At 32.4% G+C, this 14,078-nt stretch overlaps 2 protein-coding genes across 2 annotated transcripts; one reads left to right on the top strand and one right to left on the bottom strand.

Moving 5' to 3' along the window:
* Positions 1–7,536: 7,536 nt before the first annotated feature.
* Positions 7,537–8,397, bottom strand: LOC110701798. The gene has a single exon (XM_021879426.1). It carries the CDS (start codon positions 8,395–8,397, stop codon positions 7,537–7,539), a length of 861 nt encoding a protein of 286 aa, XP_021735118.1.
* A 1,839-nt stretch (positions 8,398–10,236) lies between these two features.
* Positions 10,237–13,541, top strand: LOC110701843. Its single transcript, XM_021879459.1, has 2 exons — positions 10,237–10,433; positions 12,151–13,541. Exon 2 carries the CDS (start codon positions 12,168–12,170, stop codon positions 13,332–13,334), a length of 1,167 nt encoding a protein of 388 aa, XP_021735151.1. The 5' UTR covers positions 10,237–10,433; positions 12,151–12,167; the 3' UTR covers positions 13,335–13,541.
* The last annotated feature ends 537 nt before the right edge of the window (positions 13,542–14,078 follow it).

Below are 14,078 nucleotides of genomic sequence, written 5' to 3'. Positions count from 1 at the left end.
ATAATGGCAACGTCGAACAATTTAGTGAGAACCCTAATTATTACAAGAGTAGAAGAGCCTTCAGAATTATTGAAACTCTAAAACCATATTTTTGTAATTGGATTTTGAGTTTGAGAGGAGAACACAATTCAACAATACAAGAAGATTATTGAGGAATGAAGAAAGAGAAAATTATGTAAATATTACAGAGAACTTGTGAAAAAGTTTAAGTATTCAAGGTATGAAATTTAGAGAAATGGAGAATAAGCATTAGGGTTTTTAGTTTTGCTATGAATGGAGGGCGACCAAATTGTGAAACACTATGAAGTTTTCATTGAGCATTTAATAGCGCAGTTTTCAATGAATCATTATTATTAAGATACGTTTACTAGCACTTTTTCAAAGAACCGCTATAATCTAAATGTATCATCCTTTAGTAAGTTTCTTAAAACTGTTGTAAAATATATAGAAAATCTGGATAATAGTGATCTTAATAATCACCATCATCATAATCAATATATAGATCTCTATCTTTTTATTCTTTTGACTTTTATTTTTCAAATTTTAAGGTGAAACGCTTCTTCAAAATCCAACAAACATATTGCTTCACCGATTATATTTATTCACATTATGGTTGTATTTAAGTAGAAAATCAACAAACATCTAACACTTAATTTCTTTTTCCTTTAATCAATACCATTATTATCATAATCACCAACACCTATCACAAATCATATTTGCAATTTCCTTTGTTTCCATGTTTCTCTTTCGCATCAAATGTTATTAATTGAGAAGAAATCTTTTGAATTTCGATTTCCTTTGTTTCAATATATCTCTTTCCCATTAAATGATGACCGACGAATTGATATTGGGGTAAAAAAAGTTATAAAGATTTCAATCGAGGTTTCACTTCTCAATTCTCAAGTAATTTGAATTGAGATGTTTCTAGTTTTTTTTTTTAAGTTTATTGTGTTAAATTAAAGTGTCTTATTGTAATAAACTTTCCAATTCTCACCTCAGTAATTTGGATTGTCCTTTCTCATCTTTAGAAATTCGAAATGTTATGTTTTTCTTGGGTAACTATAAATCTCCGGGCCTAGATGAAATTACTGTTGAATATTTCAAAATTCACTTGGAAGTTGTTGGAGAATCGGTTGTTTCAAGCATTTAAAGTTTCTTTCAGACATGGTTTCTTCTAAAGGAATGGAATAATCCTCTTTTAGTCATGTTTCCTAAGATTGGTACTCCTACAGGGATGGGTCATTTACAACTGATTACCTTTGTAATACTATTTACAAGTGTGCCTCCAAATGCTTAGTGGCCAGATTGTGCCAGTATCTCCTTTTCTTATTTCGGATTCTCGACATGCCTTTGTTCAAGGATGCGTTATGACAGATAATATCTTGTTGAGCCATGAATTAATGGAGAAAATTAGATGTTCTACAACAATTACTAATTGGCTTGTCTCACTTAAAATTGATATAAGCAAAGCTTATAAGAGAACTCATTGGAGTTTTCTTTTGCGAATCTTGAGAGCCTAAGGATTTCAAGATCGTTGGTTACAGATGATTCGATAATGTCTCTCGACGGTCTCTTATAAGTCTTTTGTCAATGTACTCCCTCTGTCGCCTTTAAACCACAATGTGGTTTCGTCAAGATGATCCTTTATCTCCGTACCTCTTCCTTTTATGCATGGATATCTTTTCTTGTATGCTACACCTAGGGCAAGATCTGAAGTTGTTTCAAGGAATCAAACTGTCTAGAACAAGTCTATCTATCTGGCATCTATTCTTTGCGGATGATGCTCTTATCTTTTTCTAGGCAACTACTCTTTCGTATTGTGCAAATTATTCCAATTCAACGGTTTAATAAGATTTTGGGGGAGCAACTTAACCTTTCAAAATCCTTGATTAAGTTTAGCTCAAATATCTTTCCTGGCCTTTTACCAAGGAGAGCTTTAAATCTATATTCCAAATGAAGCATTTTAGGTGTTCAATCACCATTTGGGAGCTCGAATGGATTTTGTTGGCAAAAAGAAGGACCACTTCTAATTAAACGTTGACAAAATTATCGACAATATTAATTGCTTAAACGTTATACGACTTTCTCAATCTCAAAAGTTAATTTTTATTAACTTGATTCTGGTAGCTAAGGCAACACATGTTATTGCTTGCTATTAGTTTTTTTTTTTTTTTATTTGTAACAAGAAAAATTGATTCTTTACTCATGTGCTTGTTCTGGGCGCATTCTAATTCTAAGGGTATGCATTGGGTTAATAAAAATACAATGCATCTCCCTCGTGGTATGGGTGGCTTGGGAATTCATTGCTTGTCGATCCTACTTAAACAAGGCATTCCTAATGAAGCGGGTGTGGATATTTGTTACAAACACATCCACTAGTTTCTAAAGTTTTCGTGGCGCACACTACTTTTCTTTCCAGCAATTCTAACAATCGATCCAAGGTTTCTTGTCGCCATTCGTACGGTCTTCGGATCGGGGGTTACTTAGGGCGGACACTCTTTTACAACAGGGTTGCAACTAGAAAATAGGTAATGACCACTCTACTTAGGCCGATTCATCTTACTAGGTCAATGGTTGCATTAAGCCTTACATTTCACTAAACACTTTAGGAGATCATACTGTTAGTTTTTCATCTATCCTCAAGCAAATGGGTGGGACACTAACAAAATTATCGATTGGTTTGTTCCTGTGGACGCTTCAACAATTTTATCCATGGAATTACTAGATACGACAAAAGAAGACTTCTGTTATTGGATAATAATTACTCTTTCGAGGAGGTATTCGTTGAAGACAGGTTATGCAATGCTTCAACAAAAAATTCCTTAGCTTCTACTTTTGTGCATCCTAGTTCAGGCAACTTCACGAAATTGCTATGGTCGCTCTAGTTACAACCTAAATGGAAGCTGTTTTTATGAAAATGCTACATCTTGCTCTCGCAGTTAAGCTTCATTACTAGGGTGTGCCAATTCAAAATGTGTTTTTTGATCGTTGTAGTTTAGCACTAGAAGATTTACAACATCTATTTAGGATGTGCGTTAGTGCACACAAATTTGTGAGGGGTGGATGCCTCGGCATTCACTCATAATTTAATGGAGACCTTTCTCTCTCAGATTAAAGTGGATCCAAGATAAGATTATATCCAAATTTTTATTATTCAGGAAAGGCCTTCTAGTATTCTCTTAGGTATAGTACCTTCGTTGGTAGACTTTGTTGGGATTCTACTGCTACATGACCCTTTTCTTCGCAGATTGTGGAGGTTATGGATTCCCATACAGTTTTTGTTACGTCAAAAGCTTCTGGAAGAAACCTCTCTACGGTGGTGTATAATGGTAGTGCTTCTCCCCGGCCTGGGTTTTATATAGCTCATCTTGGATCACTAAACCTAGGGTCTACTATACAGTCTTTACAGGTAAATGACTCTTAGTTCACATATACTCAACTTGCTGGGATGGGCTGTTGCTTAATTAGATAATGATGACCCGTTGGATGAACGAATCATTGGCGGAAGTAACTTTGGGGTTTGTACCATGAATTATAGGCAATCATGGTGGATTATGGCCTGAAATTGTTACAAGTACAAAACGCTTACCCATTTTGTGAGTGTTCTAAATTTCTAATGTTTTTCCTTTATTTTTCATTTCTTCATTTCCTATCGTTTCATAGTCCATTCATGCCTACTTCCTTATTTTCTAAATCTTATAAAACACTTGATATTCCTCAATCTTTTTTTTTTTGACAATAGCAAAAATATTTATGAAAATTGAGTATTATTTATTTAAAAATAAAAATTAAAAAGGAAAGGGAAGGGAAGAAAGAGAAGTTTGGTTACTATAATGTCATACCAAACAATAGATTTAATTCACAATTATTGAAACTATAAAACCATATTAGTGTGACATTATAGTACTGAAAATTATTTGGTATGAAATTATGGTAACGAACTAACGGAAGGAAAGGGAAGGAAAAACTAATTTTAAGCTTGATAGATTTAATTTCTTTTTTTTCCTCTCAAATTCCTCCAATTTTGAGAGGAAAGAAATTGAAAGGGAAGATTTTGTGAAGGAAGTTTTCCTTCCATTTTCCTTCATTTTATATCAAATTCGTTTAATTATTTAATTTTTAGAACAAAACATAGGAAGCCATAATTTTCCTTACTTACTTTTCTTATCCTCCCTCCTTTTCCCCATCCAAAAAGGGCTTTAAAGTACTCTTAGAAAAGTATGTATATAATAACTAATAGATTGTCGTTGTGCCCTTTTGGAGATGAATTAATTTGCACAATACATTGAGATATTATTCTGGCTTTATCTTTAGAACTGAAAAATGTGCAAAATACTTTTTCAATGTGTGCTTGTGTGTTTTGAAAAGTAGGATTGTTTCATAGATATAATAACATAATCTCTTGATTGTTTCATAGATATAATGATGAAGATATATTTGAATATAGCTCTATCGAATTGCTTGCTTATTATTCTAATTCAAATGATATCATTAGTTCTAAACTCTCCTTCTTGTTTAGTTCCTAGTGTTCCCTAGGCCTTTTGAGGCTTCTCATTCATGGCCCTATATATATTCCCTATAAAGGAGACTCTATGTGTAGGGCAAGTGGCTAAGCCTACAAACTAGGATTTCTTTACCATTTTCATCCAGCTCCCTCAACCCATTCTTAGAGTGATCTGTGCGATCAAAGTTTCATTATACCCAACTTGTTTCCATCCCTAAAGATCCCCTAGACAAACTTCCCAGTCCTTCAGAAATACTCAGTTCCAAATCAGAGTAGATGCAACCTTTAACCATTATGCTCTAACTATGAGAATAGCTACCATTTGCTACACTTCTTCTCAGAAGTGGAAAGGGGGCTTTGTTATGAAATCCACGATGGAAGATGCTAACTTTGCAGAATACTTGGCTGTCTTAGTAAGTAGCTTTAGCTTAGGTTAACAGGAAACAATGGGAGGATGTTATTGTAATCAATTTTTCAAGGACTGTAGTTGATTTAATGACATTGCTGACAATTAGAAAATGAGAGATAAAATCACTACTATAAAATTGCTCAAACAGACCGTAAATAAGAGACCGTTTAAGTAGATAACGGGTCTCTTTGTTCAAGAGACCCAATATTACAAATAAGCGGTCTCTCTTGGATTTTTAAATTTTTATTTTAAAAAGGAGAGACATGTTTTAATACATGACATGTCTCTCTTGAATTTTTTTATTTTAAATTTTAAAAGGAGAGACATGTGTTAGTGTATGGGCGGTCTCCCTAATTTACAAATATAAAAAGGAAATAAAACCCTAGTAACACACGAATCTCTTCATCCTGCCGCTTCATATCCTTCCATGAGTTCTCTAGCTCCATCCTCTCACTCTCCAACATTTGTTTAAACAAACCCATTAAATGAATTAACCACCACCACCACCACCATTACCGGCCACTACCATCACTACCACCACCACGATCTACTTCCTCCTAATCTTTCTCATCACCCGATTTATGTTCGACCAATATGTCGAATGAAAATAATAACCTGCATCCACCTCTATCAGAAGATGATGTTGAAACTTTGGCGCCTCCACCGTCAGTGGAATTCCTCTCTCGTGGTGAATACTAGATGTCGTCGGGGTTTGCAGAGTGGTTGCATGCAAAGTTCCCTCACCTAACAATTGGTCGCCAAATTGGAATGCTCTGCCACTGCCGCCATTGACGGTTGAAGAATCACTAAAGAATCGGGAGGATTTGAACTTGGGAGAGTGAGGTAAAATCATCAGTCTTCATCCTCTTTCTAATTTTGCTGCTTTCAAGCAATAAACTGTTTGATTGAAATTTTGCTAGGAATAAATTGAATAGTATTGATTATACAAAGTGCTGTAAATTTAGCCTAAGAATCTTCGATTTATTTGATTGTTTAGATTTTTGAGAAAAATCACTTATTTTGGGTTTAGTTAGGTATTATTCAACAAGGTTTTATAGAGGAATTACTTGTGTCTGGAATGATTTTGATCTAACTATCAACATGTTTTCTGAATTTGTTAAACAATGTGAATCTCGATCTTCTATGTCTTTTATTTTTATCTTTGTTATAGATTAAAAGAATTTTCAAGAATACTTAGCTTGTGCTTTAGTAAATTAATCTTTGTTATATACGGAGTAACAATTATATTTTCTAAATTTGTTAAACAATTGATTCTTTAGTGAGTTAATCTTTTACTCACTAGTCAAGTTTTCTAAATAATCTCATTTACTACATTTTGATTTATTAGTAGTATAACTGATTTATTAATTTTGTGGTTTTTGATTTTATAGATATGTTGTTTTCACAAGGAAGAAGTTGGAGTACTTCAGCTACATTTTGTGTTGATACAATTATTTTTGTACTGTAAATTAGAATAATTTATATACGATCTACATTTTTTATTGTAGAATTTCAAGTTATTCTGTACTTTGATACGTGTAATTTTATACCAATTCTTTTAAAAATATAGCATATAATATATTGTAATTTTAATTAACAAAATCAAATTAAATACGTTTATTTTTTTTTATTTAAAATGAGACCAAAGAGACCCGTTAAGCCTAAAAAGCGGTCTCAGTTTTCTAAAAAAAAGAATGCCTATTTAAGATAGGCGGTCCTAGTTTTCTGTAAAGAGAGACCACTTTTCTTATAAAGGCAGTCTCAACTTTCTCAATATTGAGACCGCTTATCTTTAAGAGGCGGTCTCAGCGTTCCCATTCTAGAGACCGCCTCTAACAAAGCAGTCTCTTTGCCAAAGAGACCGCTGCACTAGAGACCGCCTCTAAGGCAGTCTCTTGGGCTAATTTGAACGGGTCTCTTTGGCCAATTTTGTAGTAGTAAATGGGAGTTAATATTAGAGAATCGAGTGAAAAGCATTTAGTGTCTCCCAAGAGCGGCAATCCAGCAACCTCATCTCATGGCGCACCATTTCAAGCTGCAGGTCTGGTGCCTTGGAGAAGTGATATTATATGGACCTAGCAGCAAATATCTTTAAACATATAACATTAGTATGAGCAGTATGGTAGACTTTTTATTAGAACCTTATTATATGTTATCTTGTAACTCTAATGGGCTACTTACGCCATATGACAATTCTTGTACAATTGTACTACATATGTTTTCTAACCTATTTGATGAGACCTAGTTAGGACATGTTCACCTACATTTACTTAATTTCAGTTCAGTTCAACTCCAATCAATTCAATTCAGCTCAGCTTCCAATTTCCCTCTCTCATAAAATATTCATTTCAACTCAGTTCAACTACAATCAGTTCAGTTCAGCTCATTTTAGTAAATGTGAACATGCCCTTAATTAATCTAGTTGAACCTCTTTTTAACAAAAAAGAAAAAAAATGTTAGCATTTTTACTGTTTGTTTGTTATTATAATTAATTTGAATAATGTAACACCATTAAACTGCTTGGTTATTATTTGAATTTGAATCAAGAACTATTAAATTCATTCCTTCACCTAACTTTGTTTTTTTTTTTTTTTTTTTTTTGAGGGAAAGCTAGGAAGCGAATTCATTCATTGTTGGACGAATTGTCCATGAGTACATAGGGAGAAATATCGTTGGGACAACAATTCGCCCAAATTTGTTCAACACCATAAGGAATTATACGAGCTAAATGGTGTGCGACAAAATTCCCTTCCCGCTTTACATGAGACCAAGAGATAAAATCAAAGAAAGAACAAGTATCTAAAACATCATCAAGCAAAGAATCCAAGTCGGAAAGATAAGTAGAAGCCTTTGATAGCCTTGAAATAATGCTGCTATTGTCGGACTCAAGTATGACGTTATTGAGACCATGCTGCTTGGCCAATCGAACCGCATATATAGCTGCCTTGCACTCAGCAAGCTTAGGAGACCAGAAGGCCTTGTACCTCTTGACGCCAGCAAACAACACCTCTCCTTTGTGGTTTTGGGCAATAACACCAAGACCAACCCAGCCCTCAATGTTCAATGTTGCGTCGCAATTCACCTTAACACATCCTTGTGGTGGAGGTTTCCATACTTTCGGGCTTTTTGGTGCTTTAGGAGCTTTGCAGCCATATATTCTTTTAGCGTATTTATCATAGTCTTCAACTAGATTAGCCATTCGCATGAGTACAACATTGTGAGGAGTTTCCTTATTATTGAAAACTTTGTTGTTGCGACGCTCCCATATTAGCCAAAGAAGGGCAGCACCACGCTGCTGAGTCTTCAAGTTCTCACTGCCCCAAGCTTCAATCAGGTCCTTAAAGTCGGGGAATTCATCCACTCTCACAAGCTTTTCACAGTTAGCTGCAGCCCATAAGTCACGGACAACAGTGCAGGAGAAAAAGGTATGGCTTTGAGTCTCGGTTTCAGTTAAACACCATGGGCATTTGTCATCTTCACTCATGTGCCTGTAATTGAGAAGAGCACGGACTGGCAGAGAGCTTGATTCAAATTCAGCCAGACTACGAGACGGTTACACTTGGCATTTCAACTTTCATCATGTAGGCAACAATTAAATAGTATTATGACACGTATGATTTATTTGGATATACATTTTATGAATAAAAATGTTATATTTTTTAATAGGATAAAAAAACTAGGATATACATTGTAGGATAAAAACAAAGTTAGTTTAGAGTTTTATTTACAATATTTCAATAGATTTATAGGATAAAATTTGTTGCTTAGAATTTTTATTTCCAATAAAATGCCTGTATTTCACCGGTACAAAATAAATTATTAGTTTAGCAAGATAATGAGACATCAACACTTGGCGTTTCAACTTTTGATCAAATGTCGCGTCACGTAGACAAAAATTAATAATTTATCCAATAAATTTATTTTTTATATCATAACTTTTTTGGAGCGAATGAATTAATTTAGAAAGTGTAATATTTATATATAATATATGCTAATAGATTTAACTAAAATAATTTACAATCTAATATGATTTTAATGTTTTATATAGAATTTTCAATCATGTCGACTTACTGGTCAAGTCATCTAAAATGTGAAAAAATGTTCACACTAGCCCAAAATTTTGGGTTTTGGGTCAAATCTACGGGTTAAGAATAATTTTTTTGGTTTCCCTTGTTTTTTGCTGATTAAATGTTTAATATTTCAAACTTACTTTGCTATTTTTTTTTAATGTATAATTTTTTAAATCAAACGTTTTCACCAATATTATCATGGAAAAAGCTAATGAGCGCCCCCGGGGCGTTAAATTAGATAAGAGAATTAAAGTGTAAATATTAAAGTAAAATTAATATTAATTACACCAAACGACGCGTGATTTTGTCATGAATTCCTAACTTAATATCATTTCAACAAATATAATTTATCCTTATCTAACGCTCTGGGGCGCTCGTTAGCAAGATCGTATTATTATTAGGCATTGCAAGCCTAATACATAATTTAAATCGTTATAAAATCACATTAATTCCTAACTAATCAATAAAAGTTTATCTCAAAATATATTAACTATTACTAAAACAAAACATGTTGACATTACTAGAGGACACTTGTCAATTTCTTATGAAATTTTTTCCCGCGAAAACTATTTTTGATATCATAATTGTTTTTTTTCCTCCTAAGTTCTAAAACTAAACAATTACAATATTTCTTTCAAAGTTAATAAATAAGATTATGATTACACTATTTCGAATAAAGAATATTGACAACAATTTTATACAAATAAAATCTATTTAAACCGTACAACACATGAGATTAATCTAGTTTAATAAATAATTCGGCATTGCATGGGGCACCTAACTAGTATTATATAGTTTTTTTTTTTTTTTTTTTTTAACGAGCCTTAAAATTTGAGTTTGAATTTTAAAGAGAGAGTGTATGAAGTTTAAACGTGATTTTTTTACAATAGCAAGATCTTCCTTGTAGTTAAATAATAATCTCTGAACTTGTTCTTGCATTGTTTACCATGTTTTCACGGATTTTTTTTCCTAATAAGAGATTACACCACCGCCACCACAACAACAACCCAAAAAATAAATAAATAAATAAACGGAAATAAAATACTTAGGCAAGACGAAAAGAACTTACTCGTCAAAAAAAAAAAAAAGAACTTAAATTAATGTCCTACGAATATTCATTAAATTTGGTAACTGCCAAATTTCAATTGTATTTACTTTCCCATTTATTACGAATTTGAATATTCAAATATTTTGTTTGCCTATATATGGCACTTTTTTACTATATCTTTAGAAATAAATCGTGAGTAGCCAGAATGTATTAATTATTAACGTAAAATTTTGGTTCACATTCCATTTTTATTTTTTTTTTACAAACATATTCCATATTTTAACCAAGTATTTTGTTATTTAAATTCAATCGTTCATTCGTTTGTTCTTAAACGTTTGGAGTACACAAAATACCTAGCTGTCAAACTTTTGTATGCGTTGATCTTTGGCGCACCATTTCACGGTAATTCATCTTCTTCTTCTCTATACTTTGTGCATGATTATGTATGTGTTTAATTTAATACTGTAATATTTTTGTATTTCCTAACAATTTCTATGTGTTTTAATTTTGATGTATTCTTAAAAGTTATACAATATACATGATTGAGTATAAGTTAACCTAAAATTCTTTTATGCTAATCACTTCACTTCTGATTATTAACTTTCTTGTGCAAATTCTAAATAGTTTTTTTTTTTTTTTTTTTTTTTTTTTTTTTTTTTTTTTTTTTTTGAGAGAACGTAATCATGTGGAGTCTAAGATCGATCTATGCTAATCACTTAATTTTAGATAATTAACTTCCTCATGAATTGCAAATCCTACATAGATTCACTTTTCTTTCGAGTGAACTTAATCTGTTAGATTTATTCTTCCTCTAATTGTTGTTTGTCCTAGTTTAAAAGGTTTTATTTTGTGTCAGTCGATGATAAAGTGGTGTTATTTCTAATTCATTAGTCAAATATATACCAAAAATATGTTAGAATAATTAAAGGAGTAATCGATTGTGTTCTACTCTATTAATATTCAAAAAAAAAAATGGATTGTGATTGGTGTAGGTTGTTGGTGATAAACTTATGTTTTACTAATAAGATAATTATTGTTTTTTTTTTTTAAAAAAAACAATAAGATAATTATTGTTTTATATAGAGTTTTATCTTTAAAATTATGATATCTTGCGAAATATGATAGAATAGAAGATAGAATTTGCGAAATGTGAGTACTATATAATAGGACTGGAGATACAGCCTGAATACCATAGGTTTAATAATTTATTCGTGATGGGAGCTTTGAAGTGCTCTTGAATTGATTGCTCAACCTAGGTGGTAGGTAAATTTCATAATTAATTTCGAAATTTCGATTTACATGGTATTTTTTATTATAATGAAAGTACTATCGATTTATGTAGTTTTTTTTTTCATAAAATTTTTTGTTAAGCGGAAATTTTTTAGGCCGCTGTAGAATTGTTCTTTTGGGGTAAATTCAATTTATTTTAATAATTTAAGTTTGGGATGATTTGTTTTCTTGATTGAGGATTTTTTTATGTGTTTCGTTACAAGGTATTTTTGTGCTTTTTGAAAAGATTTTGAGTATATTAATTGATAATTTTTCAAGCAATAAATTGATTTAACTTCTATGGTTAAAGGTATTGTGTTGGATGCATAATAAGCTATCGAGTAATGCAAAATTTTGTCTGTGTTTTTTATTTTATTTTTTTTTTGCACTTGCACACTTTTATGTAATGTGTGATACGTGAGTTGTTGTATAGTATAGATTCTACTATTATAAGTTTAGTGTATTATGGAGTTGCTTCTCTGGAGCATAAAGTTGGTTTTGGAATGAAGCTTCTTGCGTAGTTGCAAGCGAGTTATGGTTTTGGGATGAAATCTCTTGGGACTTGCAAGTGAGTGATCGAGTTTTTGGATAAAACTCGTCTTAGTCTTGCAACCGAGTAATTAAGTTGGCATCGGGTAGAAACTTCTCTCGGACTTGTGGAAAAGCTTTGAAGTTAACCCGTTCCATCCATAACTCAGGATTTGATCCAAAGGTTGAATTTTAATCATTTGTACATTCCCTTCATATTGATGGAGGAGTTTGAGCTTCGAATTTTTCCTAAACCCCCCTTTCCTAAGCCCTAATTTCAGTAACAATTATCTAACACTCTTCTAATCCTCCTCTTCCTCAGCAGTGAATTAGTCGTCAATGGGCAGACGTAGTCGTGATGCAGGCTATCACCCTAATATTACAAAGCCACAGAAACTAATACGGCGAACAAACTTGAAGAACATTGATATCCATCTTCCGTTAAAAACTCGCCGCGGAATACTTTGTTCCACAGACAATATTCGTAGAACTCCAGGTTCTACGAATATACCCAGTGAGCCGATCTGTGCAGCCATTGGGAATATAGAGATCAAGCCCATCATTGTTAAGCAATCAAGTCGTAGTACTAGTAATGATGATTTACTACTACGCGACAGTAATAATCAAAAGGTTGACTTAAAAAATGAGGGTTTTAAATTCTCTATTTGTACAAGTCTATACAATTTAGGAAATGCCAATTTGATGAAACTAACATCAAATAAACATGGCATGGAGTATGGACTTGGCAAACCTTTAGTCGAATCGAATGAGGAACATGTAAACGCTTGGGCCGAAAGAAAGAACATTGACAATGTATCGAATACTTTCGGACCCAACCGTAACATGATTCCTAGAGATGTGAATGAATTAGTCAAACAAAAAGGGTTGCTATTAAAGAGGTTCGACTATTGGTACAATTGGTATAGCAAAACAAAAGAAAACATACCTTGCTTAAGGAGTGACCAAATGGCTATAAATAAGCTCAAGGAAGAAGGATACGTATTCGAAAAACGCAAGATTATTGGACCGATACCTGGCGTTAAGATTGGAGATAGTTTTAATCTTAGAGTTCAGCTTGTGATCATGGGACTTCATACTCAAGATACCAAAGGAATTGACTATATGAGTACGACCGAAGGTAAGGTATCAATAGCAACATCAATTGTAACCATGGAAGGTTACAACGACGTGTTCGTGAACTCGGACGAGCTTATATATACTGGCGAAGGAAGTACTTTCGAGCGCAATGTTAAGTTTCCTAAAGATCGGAGGCTGGAAGGGGGTAATTTTGCATTGTCGAAAAGCATGATGAAAGGCACTTTTGTGAGGGTTATTCGTGGATTCAAGATTAAGGGTGAAAAGAATATGAAAAATTATGTTTATGATGGTTTGTACAATGTTGTTCATTGCTACCAAGAAAGGGCGCAACATGGTCGGATGCAATGGAAGTTTAAGTTATTGAGGTGTTCTGGTCAAAATTACATTGATTGGAAAAGCATAAGGTAATTTAATGATAAATTACTTCATTACTCGAATCTTTTTGTTAGACAGAAAGATCAATAGAATGAAATTTTTTTTAAGGGAGTGGGTTTTTTATGGAGTATTGTTTAGTCGAGATGTTTTCATTTTCAACCCTTATCAAAGTAATTGTTTGGAAGACCGTTTAAATTAAAATTTATTTGGAACGTATAAAAATACTCTTTTTCAACTCTTTTTTTTTTAAGTTTAATCTTTTGTATTTATTTATTATAGTTTGGTCTTGTTTAATTTAAATTGTTTTTAAATATTTTAGAAAAAATAAGTTGTTATCCGTTCAGATAAGAAAAAAAAAGTTAATATCAGATCATTGTTAAATGTGTAAATTTTTATAACTAATTATTTGAAATTTTGTATTGGAAAAAAATTATAAAAATTACATATTAATAAAATTCACTCTATTAGGTCAGATCAAATCAAACCAGATTAGGCTAGATCAAATCAAATAAGTTTAGATAAGCAAAAATAAGGTGAATTAAACAAGCCCTAAAAAATCAATAGATAATACTCTCTCCGGCAAAAAAGTAGAGAGAGAAAGTAATTAAAGTACATGGGAAAGTAAAATTTAAATGGGAAAGTTGAATTTGCACAAATATTTTTGCAAATATTAGAGAATTTTGGTGAAAAAATAATATTAATGGTACTTGAAAAAAGTAAACGTGACTAACATTTTGAGTCACCAAAAATGACAAAAGTAACTATCAATCGGGAACG

The sequence above is a fragment of the Chenopodium quinoa genome, unplaced genomic scaffold, assembly GCF_001683475.1.
Source record: "Chenopodium quinoa cultivar QQ74 unplaced genomic scaffold, ASM168347v1, whole genome shotgun sequence".
NCBI lineage: Eukaryota > Viridiplantae > Streptophyta > Magnoliopsida > Caryophyllales > Amaranthaceae > Chenopodium > Chenopodium quinoa.
The sequence above is the reverse complement of the archived record's forward strand: the minus strand, read 5'-3'. Positions and strand labels throughout refer to the sequence as shown.